The sequence below is a fragment of the Penicillium arizonense genome, assembly GCF_001773325.1.
Source record: "Penicillium arizonense strain CBS 141311 chromosome Unknown PENARI_contig009, whole genome shotgun sequence".
NCBI classification, from domain to species: domain Eukaryota; kingdom Fungi; phylum Ascomycota; class Eurotiomycetes; order Eurotiales; family Aspergillaceae; genus Penicillium; species Penicillium arizonense.
The window spans coordinates 101,694-115,375 of record NW_019173286.1 but is presented as its reverse complement, the minus strand read 5'-3'; the positions used below and the strand labels follow the sequence as shown (position 1 = coordinate 115,375).

General features: G+C 51.2%; 5 protein-coding genes across 5 annotated transcripts; 3 read left to right on the top strand and 2 right to left on the bottom strand.

Moving 5' to 3' along the window:
• Positions 1-204: 204 nt before the first annotated feature.
• On the top strand, positions 205-5,115 carry PENARI_c009G08324 (chromatin segregase YTA7; the record flags this gene model as incomplete). Its single annotated transcript, XM_022631955.1, has 2 exons — positions 205-2,179; positions 2,234-5,115. 2 exons carry the CDS (start codon positions 205-207, stop codon positions 5,113-5,115), a joined length of 4,857 nt encoding a protein of 1,618 aa, XP_022488093.1.
• A 622-nt stretch (positions 5,116-5,737) lies between these two features.
• Positions 5,738-6,766, top strand: PENARI_c009G01462 (Sec63 complex subunit SEC66; the record flags this gene model as incomplete). The annotated part of the gene is made up of 3 exons (XM_022631744.1): positions 5,738-5,843; positions 5,960-6,270; positions 6,377-6,766. The coding sequence occupies 3 exons, from the start codon at positions 5,738-5,740 to the stop codon at positions 6,764-6,766; spliced, it is 807 nt and encodes a 268-aa protein (XP_022488155.1).
• A 343-nt stretch (positions 6,767-7,109) lies between these two features.
• Positions 7,110-9,686, bottom strand: PENARI_c009G08312 (pentatricopeptide repeat protein; the record flags this gene model as incomplete). The annotated part of the gene is made up of 1 exon (XM_022631953.1): positions 7,110-9,686. One exon carries the CDS (start codon positions 9,684-9,686, stop codon positions 7,110-7,112), a length of 2,577 nt encoding a protein of 858 aa, XP_022488412.1.
• A 173-nt stretch (positions 9,687-9,859) lies between these two features.
• On the top strand, positions 9,860-12,313 carry PENARI_c009G08811 (uncharacterized protein; the record flags this gene model as incomplete). Its single annotated transcript, XM_022631966.1, has 8 exons — positions 9,860-9,919; positions 9,973-10,182; positions 10,240-10,313; positions 10,366-10,600; positions 10,651-10,790; positions 10,843-11,116; positions 11,168-11,289; positions 11,338-12,313. The coding sequence occupies 8 exons, from the start codon at positions 9,860-9,862 to the stop codon at positions 12,311-12,313; spliced, it is 2,091 nt and encodes a 696-aa protein (XP_022488213.1).
• A 159-nt stretch (positions 12,314-12,472) lies between these two features.
• PENARI_c009G01689 (uncharacterized protein) lies at positions 12,473-13,667 on the bottom strand (the record flags this gene model as incomplete). Its single annotated transcript, XM_022631755.1, has 5 exons — positions 12,473-12,918; positions 13,153-13,289; positions 13,342-13,402; positions 13,450-13,569; positions 13,625-13,667. 5 exons carry the CDS (start codon positions 13,665-13,667, stop codon positions 12,473-12,475), a joined length of 807 nt encoding a protein of 268 aa, XP_022488104.1.
• Between the last annotated feature and the right edge of the window lie 15 nt (positions 13,668-13,682).

The following is a 13,682-nucleotide window of genomic DNA, read 5'->3' as shown; positions in this document are numbered from 1 at the left end:
CGACAACTGCATTGTTCGTAAGTTGTTGTCCCTCCTGCCCGCATCGCGCAATGTCGAGGCTCTGCCCTCTTGTCTCTTTATCTGTTGCATGGGTGATTGCCCTCTCAATCCACACTCCGTGATAGTGCCGTGTAATTAATTTTGGCCCCAGCCGTTCTGACTTTGCCGTGTCAACAGCGATCCCCCTATCATCAACACTGCGCCATGGCTCGTGGCGCAAAGCGCTCCCTCGAGGAGGTCGCCAACAAGTCCGACTCCGATGACGAGGACTACAGCGACCACGCCCAATACTCACGCTCGACCGGCCGAAAGTCGAAGCCAAGCCCCAAGAAAAAGTCGCGGCCCGCGGTGAAGAAGAGACGGCGCGACTCTGACGACGGTATAACCTCTGACGATGAAGAGCTGTCCGAGGATCTTTCCTTCGATGAAGTTGAAGAAGATTCGGAGGACGCTGATATCGAACGCAATGCTCGCGGAACAGCGCGTCGCCGAACCACCCAAAGTCGTCGCCCTCAATACGAAGAGCCCGAATCGGAGGAGGCGATCAACGATGATGAAGATGAAGACGATGAAGAAGAAGTGGAGAAGCCTCGGCATGCTCCACGGAAGAACAAAGTGCTCAAGTTGAAACTTCCAGCTCAGTACTTGGAGTACCATCGTGTGACACGTGCTCGTGGCGCTTCAGAGGATATCTACGCTCTTACCAACTCTGGCCGTCATATGGAGACCATCAAGCGAGGCATCCGCAGTCCAGATGATACCGCTACCCGCCGCCTCCTCAACAGAGGTAGCCGTGCAAAGCGCACGGTCCTCGATGACGAAGACGAGGAAGCTGAAGAAGTCATTGAGGAAACCACCATCCAAGGATCGCAATTGGATGCTGTGGAAAGCGACTTGCCTCAAGGCGGTATTGAAGGCAGTCACGAACCCATTGACCAGGCAATGGCCGATGAAGATGTCGTTCCTGAGTCGGAGAACGGTGACGAGAAGAATGGTCATTCCCAAGACGAGGATGAAAGCCCCAAGCTCCGCCGACGAAGCAATCTTCCCCGAGAACCCATTGAGGAGGATGCCAATGGGGACACAGAACTCAACGAGGAATCTCAGCTACGCCGATCTAGCCGCAAACAGCCATCTCGAAGCTCACAGCGCAAGACCAAAGAGGAGGAAAGCGACTTTGAACCAGAAGAAGAAGGGTCGAATGATGAAGAAGAGGATTTAGAGTCTGAAACTGGTGCCTCGCCTGGCAAAGGAAGCCGTGGTCGTGAGGAAGCAGAGGACAGCTCTACCAGCCGACGCGCCGGTCTGCGCAGACGAATCCCTCAATCCCGTGCGCCTTCCGAGGAGGCAGAAGAACTCGCAGAAGAACTCGAAGACCTTCGTGGGGGCCGCTACCGTCGCCGGACCAAGCAAGAGGTTGTGTATGAAAAGCCGCGTCGAAACCGCAAGAATGTTGATTATCGTCTGATCCGTCCGGAAGTCCTTCTTCCCAACGAAGACTCTGATCCCGAAGTGACGACTGGCTCCCCATCCCGCCGTGGCAAGGGAGCTGGAGGTTGGCAACGCTCTTTGTTCTCAACCTCTGGCCCATTCGGCGGTCAAGGTGCTTCGGCGCTTCTCGGAACTCCTGGTAACCCTATTGCGTCTGGAGGAGTCGACAGTGACAGTAGTGATGATGAAGGCGGACAACAACCTGGCCTTGCTTCTGGTGGTGGAGCCGCAGCGACCCATGCTCAATCCGGAGATACTGCTCAGCACTTGTCTGGAACGCCTGCAAACCTAGGCAAAGTCACCAACAAGCAAGCTTTGGTCGACGCAGACCCCCTGGGGGTTGATGTCAATGTCAACTTTGACAGTGTCGGTGGTTTGCAAGGGCACATTGATCAGCTGAAAGAAATGGTTTCCTTGCCATTGCTGTACCCTGAGATCTTCCAGCGGTTCAAAATCACGCCTCCTCGCGGTGTCCTATTCCATGGCCCTCCCGGTACCGGAAAGACGCTCTTGGCTCGAGCTCTCGCAAACAGTGTCAGCTCAGAAGGCAAAAAGGTCACTTTCTACATGAGAAAGGGCGCGGATGCTTTGAGCAAATGGGTGGGTGAGGCCGAGCGACAACTTCGACTTCTCTTTGACGAAGCCCGCAAGACCCAGCCAAGCATCATCTTCTTTGATGAAATCGACGGTAAGAAATGCTGACCTGAATCTTCACTTTGCAATCACTAACGACGTATTTCAGGCCTGGCTCCCGTGAGGTCGAGCAAGCAAGACCAGATCCATTCGTCCATTGTCTCGACTCTACTTGCATTGATGGACGGCATGGACGGCCGCGGCCAAGTGGTTGTGATTGGTGCTACTAATCGACCAGACTCTGTTGACCCTGCCCTTCGTCGCCCGGGCCGTTTCGATCGTGAGTTCTACTTCGCGCTGCCCAATTTTGAGGCTCGACGCGCAATTCTTGACATCCATACCAAACAATGGGACCCTCCTCTGCCGGAGAACATCAAAGAGCAACTTGCAGATATGACCAAGGGATATGGTGGTGCCGATTTGCGCGCGCTGTGCACCGAAGCTGCAATCAATGCCGTGCAAAGAAGGTACCCCCAAATCTACAAGTCCGATCAAAAGCTCATAATTGACCCAAAGTCAATTGAGGTGGCCCCCAAGGATTTCATGTTAGCGATCAAGAGACTGGTGCCTTCTTCAGAACGTTCCACCTCGTCTGGTGCCATTGCGCTCCCTCCTAGCATCGAGCCTCTGCTCCGCGATCCACTGGCCGACATCAGGGCTTTATTGTCTGAGATTTTGCCTCAGCGAAAGAAACTCACTGCACTCGAGGAAGCTCAGTTTGAGGAGCCCCAGGATGGCGCAGGTTTCAGCCGTGAACTTCTATTGCAGGAATTCGATCGCTCGCGTGTATTTCGGCCACGGCTACTCCTTCGTGGCTCCCACGGTATGGGTCAGCAATACTTGGCATCTGCACTCCTGCATGTTTTTGAAGGCCTGCATGTGCAGGCATTCGATCTTCCCACGCTGCTGAGTGACTCGACTCGCTCTCCAGAGGCAACTATCATCCAGCTGTTCACGGAGGTCAAACGACATAAGCCAAGTGTGATTTACATCCCCAACATTCAGCTGTGGTTCCAAACTGTCGGTCCTGCTGTAATTTCTACCTTTGTGGGTCTTTTGCGGTCGGTTCCGCCTTCTGATCCAGTCTTGCTACTTGGCATCCTTGATTCGGCTGATGATGATGTGGATGCCGCCCTTCTCAAGAACCTGTTCGGTTTCTCCAAGAAGAATTTCTATGATCTGACTGCTCCGAGCCACGACGCTCGCCATGAATTCTTTGCGAAGATCATTGAGTATGTCAAGACACCCCCAAAGGCATTCCCAAACCCAGACAACCGCAAGCTTCGTCAGCTAGAAGAATTGAAAGTTGCGCCACCACCTCCTCCCAAGCCTGAGGTGCCACTCACCAAGGAAGAGATCAAAGCTCAGAAGAAGAAGGATAACAACACCTTGAATCTACTGAAACTTCGGATCCAGCCCATTATGGATCAGCTGAAAAGATACAAGCGGTTCAGATTTCCATCGATTGAAGAAGCCACAATCCGTTACTTATGGGAAGAAGAAGATCCCAACATTGTCACGAGTGACGTTCCGCCAGACCAGCAGAACACATTCCGGCCGTATGAAAAAGCATACGACAAGCATGGCGTGTTGGGTCTTCGGGAGACTGCCACGGGTAAGTTCTTCTACAACCTGGACTTCGCAACGATCGAAAAGCGTCTTTCCAACGGGTACTACAAACGGCCCCTCGAGTTCGTAGCCGACATCAAGCGCATTGTCAAGGACACGCGTCAAACTGGCGACCAGGAGCGCATACTGCGTGCCAATGAAATGCTGTCCAATGTCGAAGTTGATATTAACACGATCATCGTGGATCAGCCGGCGCTTGTGGCGGAATTGGATCAAGTCTATGCCCGTCAACAGGCTCGCGAGAAAGAGGCGGAAGAGCGTGCTCGGCGCGCCGCCGAGGAGAACGAAAATGCCCCTCGTCCCGAGCTTACCAACGAACCGTATGGCAACACTGAATCCAACCCATCGACCGGCCCGGGTGAGTTGCTCCCCACCAATGGTAATGGTCAGAATCCAGCCTCGCGTCCTGTGACGCCCTACCAGCAGTCGAATCTCGGTTATGTCAACGGAGATCATCAAGGTGGTGGTTCGGACCTCAATGAGCTTGGTTCTCACGTCGCCGGTGTAAGCAACGACACTCAGGGAGATGCAGACGGCGATGTTTTTATGTCCAACTCTGAAGATCACTCCGGAAGCAAGGATACCCAGGGAAGCTCGTTCGGGCCCTCTGCCCAGCCAAAGCCACCTTACTCTCACACTGCCCCGTCCCAGCAGGTTCGCCGGGAATCCGGTCTCTCCAGCTTCTCTCAGCGGGGCCCCATGACCCCCATGGCTCCTGGGTCCCAGCCAGCCGACTACACCAACGAAGCATCTACTACTCAGACAACTTCGGACAAGAAGTCCTCTGAGCATCTTTCTCATCAGCAATACCACACGCAAAGCCCTAATGCCTCCAAACTTGAATACCCCGACCTTACCTCCTATCCCGATCGTGTGTCGCAGGAAGACCACCTGCCAGACACACAGCAAGGCGGCAGTAGCCAGCCGTCTCCTCGTCCTCGCGACGAGTTCGATGGCAACGATACCCTGGAGAACAGCGGTTTGAATGGAAGCCAATCCAAGCCGCAGCCCCCATTGTTCGATGCCCCCAACATGCAGACAACTGATGCTCCGGCCAACTTGCAATCCTTGCTCAGCGAAGAAGCCCACGAGCCGTTGGTCCTTGACCTTGACGTCGTTGCACGTCTCCACAAGCTGCTGACGCTGATGACCAGCGGCTTCTCGGTGGAGCAGCTTGAGCAGGTCAACACGAACCTGATGGACTCGGTTTGGCACATGCGTGCCGAGTGGAATCGCAACACTGTGGCCAAGGGCCTTTCTGAGCGGTTCAATGCAGTCCTGGAAGACATGCAGGAAATGCAGGAGATCCATCCCATCAGCCAGAAGACCCGGGAGGAGCTCCAGGAAGTGAGCTTCCAGTAATGGCCATATGACGATCTTTTCGCCTTTTTGTTGTTTTTGTCTTCATTTCTGTCAATATGTTGACTCTACCGATACACTTTTTCTTTTTTTCTTTGTGGCGGGATGGACGGGGAGCAATGTGCGTGTATTACCCAATATTGTTTTTTTTCCCTACGGTTCTCTAAGCGTGTGATTTGAGAGGGAAATGTATGTAAACTATGGAATTCATTTCCAAATAATGCTTCTCTCGATTTGTAGACAAGAGTGCTCTGTACATTGTAGCTCTGATCTTATCTAACATCTACCCATGGCAGCCTCGCTGCAATGAAGAGCTTAATTGTTCTCAAAATTGAAGTGCTTCTAGAAGAAATTGAAGCAAAACGCAGTGGGGAAAGAAAGAAGAGCATACAAAGAGTTGAAGTATAAAAAAGAGTGTAGATCTGCACATGTGACCTGACCCACTAAACACCCTGGCCTTTCAAGCTTGTTGACCACACAACTCCCTCGAGCCCTCCATTACACCCCATTCTTGTTCATGAACCATGACAGCTTGAGCTATTGAATTATACGACCATCTCGCCAGCTCCCCGGGAACTCCAGTACCTGTCTCCTATCTCCATAACACCCCTTCCACAACGCCGCGATGTTCGACATAGACTGGCTCAGTCTGGCCGTCCCCCTCGTCTACCTGGGTATTCTCCTGGGATCGCTAGCCACATTCTCTTCACTCTACCGCAAGCGCAAGGCCCGTACGTGATCCAAGTCCATTTCACAAAAGCGCAAACCTGCACCACATCCACCACTTCGCGCCGACGTGTTCAATTGTCTTCATAGACTAACACCGGATCTTTGATTCGTTCTACAGACAAGGCTGCTTCCCTAGAACCATGGTTCCCCGCTCACCTCCAGCGCGACATCTACTTCTCCCTCCTCCACCTTGAGCCCTCGGCTTCTTCCACAAAAGAGAAGAAGGCCCCCGCCATCCCCGATTCCGTTCTGAAGGCTTCTCTCCTTCGTCGCGCTTCTGAGGATATCCGTCGCATTATGGCGCTCCGCAGTCAGAAGCAGGCGCTCGCTATGCTACTCCAGCGCGGTAGTGTCGGTGATGATCTCTGGCAGCGATTCCAGCGCGCGGAGAAGGAGATGGAAGATGAGGTGAAGGATGTTGTTTCAGAGGTATGGTTGCATCTATTTCTGTCTTGAACTGTCGCCGCTCTACTCAAAGACTCTACTCAAAGAAGTGATCGAATATGCATTGTGCGTTGCTGACATGATGAAACAGGCCAACGCATACGCTCCCGGCTGGGGCCAGACTATCTTCCAGTCTGCTAACGAGATGATGAACAACGATATATACCGCAAGCGCATGAGAGAGCAACAGAGCAAGGTCGAGGAGGAACGCCAATGGTGGGATAAGAAGAAGACCAGCATCCAGGAGAGTTTCATGAAGGAGTTGGACGACAACACCTCTGCGCCTACTACTTCCGCCGCTACCAAGTCTTCCACCAAATCCTCTGAGGAAACGAAAGCATCCCCTGCCCCCGCCGCCTCTGTTCAAGGCAGCGACGACGATGCGGTGCTTGTGGAGGCCGATCCTTCAGCGAATATCCCTGCTTCCCCTGCTTCACCAGCAGGTGGTGGAAAGAAGAAGAAGGGCAAGGGCAAGAAATAGATATGTGGCTTTTTTTCCGTTTGGTGCTATTTGTACTTTTTATTAGGGTTCAAAATTCCATTGATTGGTGTTTTTGGGCCACGGGTTTTGCATTATGAGGAATTGCATTTTATGCCTAGTCTCTTTTCGATTGAACGTGTCGTATTGCGTAAATTTATGTGAAAACAGTAGATAAGAATATTGTACATTGATCAGAGACGTCTGCCCAGATGCGAGGAGTATTATACATGGCCCTTTCCATGGGCGTAAATCAAACCAACGCCACTCATGCTTTCTCAATGCCAAAGAGTGGTGCCATACAGTGACAAAAAACAAAAGAGCAGTCTCTGATAGCCACGCCAGGCTACAGCAGCTTGCTATCATCGACACCCAAAGGCAAACCCAGATCGATTTGCGCAACGTCCATCTCTGCCGCCGCTTTTACAAGTCTCTCTTCGACTTGCGCTGGGCTCAAGCTGTCTGTTCGACTCAACACGATGCGGAGTAGACTAGCAATGACTTCAATCTGGTACTGACCCTTTTCATGCGGATCCAGCTCGTTCAGACTCAAGCCCTGCACCCGCAGAGCCTCAGCTTTGCGCTCACCAAGCAGTTCCAACAGCCGAGTGACTTGGCCGATGTTTTCTTTGCTTCGTGGAGTCGAAGACAAATGGCGAAGACGTCGTTTGGGTGTGTCAGCGGGGACAGCAGCCAATCGCGCGATTTGAAGAACAATCAGGCGGGCGGTAGTTTCGTCTGGTGTGAACCCAAAAATAGACCGCATTGAGTGAAGGGCGACAAGTGTGCCAGAGACATCTTTGGAGAGACAGAAACATCGTACAATCTGATCATACAGAGCCTTTGGCATCTGGGTCTGGGTGAATTTCTGGGCGTGTGGAGATAATTGCGAATACCATGACATCATGTTGGCATAGAGCTGTCGAGCTGATGGGAAGCCTATGTCAAATGCTGTACGTCCGCGGTCGTATTGGAGCTTAGCGCAGTCCCAGAGGCAGGCATATGTCTCTAGGTCGGGCCGAATGGCGGCTGACATAGTCTGGAACTTGGACCAAAGAGACCGCACGTCCTGCTTGCGGAGTTCTGCGTATAGAAGGTGGTTCATGAAATAGGAGTTTGGCCTGATTTGTGCATCGCCTAGGCACTTGACCAAGTATTTGACCATATCTTCGTCCCCCCGGCGAGTGTAATGTAAAAGGAGGATGGAGAAGGTTTCGATACTCGCAGGGGGAATTGCTCTCTGCATAAATCGAGGAAGGCGGGTGCCTTCTACTTGTTCATGCTTGACCTGGACCTGAGGAGAGTTCTGCTCTGGTTGGAAACGCTCCCATACCGTATTGATACGGTGCTGGATCATGGACCACGCGAGTCGCTCTGCCTTGTTGCGTGCGCTTGAATTTCCTTCGCGGAGCCAGCCCGCAATGATTCCGTTCAAGTGCTTGCTATCCGGCTTGACGCCTCGCTCATACATGAGTTCTATGACAAGGGCAGCAGAGTCGACCTCACCCATGCCAATAAGCTTTTTCATCCAACTGGCATAGAAGAATCTGTTCTGGAATCGGCGAGGCAGTACCTTGAGTACAGACAAAGAGACTTTGTTCACATCGTTCTCGTTGATGCTCGATGCATGAAGATTACCTGCTAGGCCCAGGGCAGACTTGTACAACGCAGTTGAATCATTGCTTGGGTCTTGTCCGGTGACCATCATATCCTTGAAGATTGCAACCGCCGTATCCAATCGACCGGCTGTGAGGAGGCCAATGCTGACCTGGTCGTAGTCGTCCATAGTCATCTCTGATCCTAGGAATGTCTTGAGCTGCAAATAAAGCGCCCATGCTTTCACTTCGGCTTCCTTTCCGGGAAGCTTTCCCCATGCTATGATGATTGGGATAAGTACACGCGGCTGGCGGTTTCGGTCATTTGCCAGAAAGGCCAATGCAATATCCTGGGCTCGTTGTGGGTTGCTCTCAGCGGCGAATAGCCGTACTCCAAGTTTCCAGTACTCTTCCAAATCCTCTTTCTCCTGGGATAGCTCTGTTTGGTATGCTTCCCACTGTTCCAACGCAAGGTTAGTGGCGCCGTCATCATGTAAAGATGTGATATAGGACAATATTTGAGGTGTTGTGAGCGCTTGACCCAGAGATGTAGCATCCTGAACCAGGATTCGCAAGTGTGTTGAGCGTGTAGCTTGTTCGATATCTCCGGTAGCTTGCGAGTTCCATATCGCTTCCATTGCACCCTCGGGCATGATAGACAAAAAATGCGGGACGGTCTGCTTGCATCTTCGATACCACTTCCACAATTCTTGCCGAGCCCGCTCGTCTGACATGTTCACTTGGTATTGTCGTAAAGAATTGTTGAATTTGACAGCGTATGGGTGGGAGTCTGCACCGGCGCGCTTTGCAGCAGCAGATCGTCTAGCAGCCAGGCTGCGCCGCCTCTTAGCTCCATCTTCCCAGTTCTCTTGTTCCATTGCGAGGCCCTCAAATTCCTCCCGCACCATGTCATCGAGCTCCTGGTCGAAAATCTCCTCTAGCCCGGGCTGGTTGGCTTGCTCGGGGTTTTCCTCATCGTATTTCCGTAGAGCTTCTAGAGCAATCTTTCTTTCCGCCTCCGGCAAGCTTGTGATGAACTCGCTGTTGGGACCAAAAGGCCCCTCCTCCATAACTTTTAGTTCATCCTGAAGCTTCACGAGCTCTTGCTCGACTCGGTCTCGATCCTCATGGTCTTCGGCTTCGGGGTTCACTTTTCGTCGGTTTTTGCTCTGAAGGGATTCCTGTTCGTAAAAGTTGACTTTGTCGTTTGGTCCGCCATAATTCAAACGCCGCGGAGCTGCGGCGGAGAAGGCCCGGCGTGGAGCGCACAATGGGCTGCGAGCCACATGCTGACACCATCGGGCTCCTTGAATAGCCTGGCGCAGCATGAGTACGGCAGTCAATCGGTCATCGGATATATGAAGACAAGAAGAGTGGGCGGAGTGAAGATGTTCAGACTCGGAAGAGATGCAATTATCGCCTGATTCGGTTTAGCGTCAGTCGCGCTTCCGCCTTGAAGTCATCCTCAGTCGCGACAACTTCCTTTCAGTTGAGCAACAACATGGATCCAGATGGGTTTGACGATGCCCTAGGCTTGTCGAATGACAAATCTCAGAACCTGGTAGGTTCTTGAACCTGTCGTTGCTTTTTTGGGGTTGCTCGTTAACAAAACAGGGTGCCTACATCTACCAACCCCAAAAACACGGGAAAGCAGGCGAACGACCCTCAAAGCGCCGCAAGGTCTCAGCGTCCGGTAATGAAAAGGGACACACAGATGGACGGCGTTTTGTGCCTCTTCTGAACGGAGACGAGAATGCCCAATCCGTCCAATTGCGACACGATTCCTATCAACAGCTGTGGTCAGAGCAGGAACACAAGATCCAGGTCAGTTAGATCAGTTGATGCAAATTTGGGTTGATCAATTACTCATGTGGGCTCAAGGCTATTCTCGAAGATGTTGATGCTGGTGTTTTGACCGAAGTCTCGTCCTTTGTCAGAGATACCTCACCTCAAACGTATGTCCCTACCCCGGCAAGAAACAAGAATTCGCTCTAATTTGAGCTCCAGATGCAATGGGTGTATTCCAACGGCTTTGGTGACGGTCGGCTCCAACGTGTCCTCGCTTAGCAGACTGTTATCACGACTCAATGACCAATTGATATCGACTGAAGAAGGCAGTGTGGTGGTGTTGGAATCGGGCGATGCTCCCAATTTGAAAACAGCCCTGAAGAATATCATCCGAGCCACTGTCACGAATACAGATGGGAATGATGGATATCAGAAGTTCCTCACAGATCGTGCTGTATGTGCTTGCGCCACGGAACCTGTGTTTCTATTCTAACTGCCTTCCAGGGACCTCGACTTCTTGGTTACGATCTGGACCTTCTTCACGACTATGTGCAGAGAAAGGGAACTAAAAAAATGGTACTAGCTCTGCGTGACAGCGAAGCTTTTGATACAGGTCTATTAACCGATCTCTTGTCTCTATTCAAGTGCGACAATCCTTATCTTGCCTTCATTTGAATATTCACTGACTCTTGGTAGATCATGGATTGATCGCATACCATTCACTGTTCTGCTGGGTATCTCTACGTCCGTAGAGCTCTTCGAAGGTCGATTGCCTCGCTCGTGTGTTGCTCTTCTCCAAGGGAAACATTTTGAGGTTCAGGAGGCTGGCAACTGCGTCGACCGCATTTATGAATCTCTTCAGACCGACTCGAACACTAAACTCTGGCTGGGACGCAACATCACTAGTACACTGTTTGAAAATACCAGTGACTATTTCCAAAGTCCAGAGGCATTTAGTCGCATGGTCAAGGTAAGTATTCCTTCCAATGCCTTCGAAACAGGATTCTCATATCTGCTGCAGTACGCATACATGTCTCATTTCTTCGCGAACCCCCTGGCAGTGCTATTTGCCAATCCAGATCCGACTGTCCTTTCTAGAGGGAAGCTCTGTGAAGTCGTCAGGAACCTGCCATCATTCCGAATGTGAGCATTTCAAGTAGAATATTCCTACATTGTCTAACATTATCTTAGGTTCTGCGAGGACCTGGTTGAAGAGGGGTCCACCAACCAAGTCCGAGACATGCTAGAGAACGACGATTATCTCCTCCAAGAAACGATCAGTTGCCTTGATGCCGGGCAACAAAGAATGCGGAGCATCTTCCAGGCAGTTCTTGCTGTACATGCCTGTCTTCAATACACACAGAACACGAAGAAGGCTACTGTCTCTGATCTGTCCGTTCGCGCTCTCTCTGGCGAGTTGTCTGATTCCACTCTCGTGGATGAGATGATGGCTACAACAAAGGCGTTAGACTCCGATAAGCTGGATGAGCTTCTTGGACGCCTCCAGGATATTCTGCCTAACGGGCAACTGGGGGCGATTCAAGTAGACCTCAAGACCTTGTTGGAAAAATGTCCAGAATCTGGGCCATTGCGCAGTGGATACAACATCAACTCTACCGTCACAACTACCACCGTTGTCCAATCACGGGTCCAGCTCAGCAAAGGCAAGGCTGAGTTGTCCGAACAAGACTTTGAGTACACCAAGATTATCGACCAACTGGTTGTCTTCTTGGAGGAGTATCTCACGGAGACTCTCATCAAACCACAAGACATGTTCCTTCATGAGGCTTTCTTGTTTGATCTACGGAACCCCTTAAAAGAGACATTTGCACCTCGTCCGCGTTTTGCAATTGAGCGTGCCTTGGCTACTCCATTTGACTATTTACTTTCTTCCTCGGATGCTACTACGACGAAAATCTCGTCCAAGCAACCTGCTACGGCGATTTTGTACCAGCTGTACCTTGAGTCAGGTGCTCTGGTGAACGTTCACGATCTTTGGCAGGCTTTCAATGGTGTTTTTGAAAATGAAAAGGGCGACGGCTGCGATGATCGTGTCGTGATGTCTTTGTTCTATAGCGCTCTCTCGGAACTGAAGACGTTTGGTGTGATCAAGAACAGCCGCAAGAAGACTGATCATCTGGCCAAATCAGCATGGATGGGACTATAGACTATGAAGTTAATCTCAAACAGCGTCATGTTATATCATATTGCTGGTCAAGGGGTATCATGGACATAAAAGTACAGTAACTAATAAGCTGGTCGTGGTGCTCGGTTCTCCAAGAGTTGGTGGACAGCGTGACTGGAGGCGTAAGACGCACACCTTATATCATTCAATCGGTCGCTGAATGATATCGTCATTTCCAAGAGGCCGTCCACCGTCGCTCAAGACCATAGCCTCTCTTCTTCGCCGGCGAAGTGCTTGTTCTCTTGGAGTCCCTTCTTGGAGCCTACGCGAAGAGCGTCCAAATGTGCCCCCCGCCTCATCCGCATCCACCATCCAAACATCGCTATCTGCATCATCGTCCTCATCGTCCTGGTCATTTTCTTCGATCATGCTGCCCATCAATCCATACTTCCGGAGCTGCTTGATCCCGTCCGGATGTGACGAAAGAGTGCTGAAGATCGAGCTCATGACTGCATCATCTGACCACCATGTTTTCATAAGAATTACCACGTCCCGTCGACGAGAAGGGTCGGCCTGCGCACATGGGAAAGGATACTTGCAAAGCCATCGGCTGATAATCCCCGCTTCCAGCGCTTCTGGGACGTTCTCTGGCAACAGTATATTCATGATAGAGAGTGCCTTTTTCTCTCCCATGGGCCTTGTCTTTGGTAGGATGGGTGAGTTCGTCATGGATGTTCTTTCCAAGTGTTCTGACAGGAAATTGCACAAGCAGTTAACTAGGGCGGTATAAGTGGGAAGGTCTCCGAGCCGACTGCATATCGAGGTTCTGGAAACTTCGTAGAATTAGAATCAGGAAAATATAGACAAAGTTGATGACATACGAGCTCGGTTGGAAACTAGGAAGTTCAACGCATTCAAAGCTCGGCCCTGGGAGATTTTGTGTTTAGATGCAAGTTGTTCCAGTAGAAGATCGCGGGTATCACCCTTGGTAGATCTTTCGGATATAATTCGTAAAGCTCTACAAGGTGTTAGTAGAGATACTGGGTCTCGGGATCGTGGTTTCACCGTACGCAGCTCGGAGGTCATGACTTGTGCTTTGAGAAAGCTTTAAGAGAGTGTCTAGCTTGAGAGCTGTCTTTTGTTAGAAGAGAATATATATTGATGGTATTATTGCTTACCTTCTTCCGTCCCCTCGCTTATAATCTTGTCATCGTTCTCGACTTGTTTGATTTCTGTCAGATCGACGACATGACGGAGGTCTGTGGCGATACCGCGGACAGCGAAGAACAGTGAAACACCTGGGAAAGTTAGCTTTGAATCACTAACACTATTAACAAGCTAGCACAGCCCTACCTAAGCAGAGCCATAGCACACCGTCCCCTGAAAAGGGAGACATGGCGATTGATTGTGG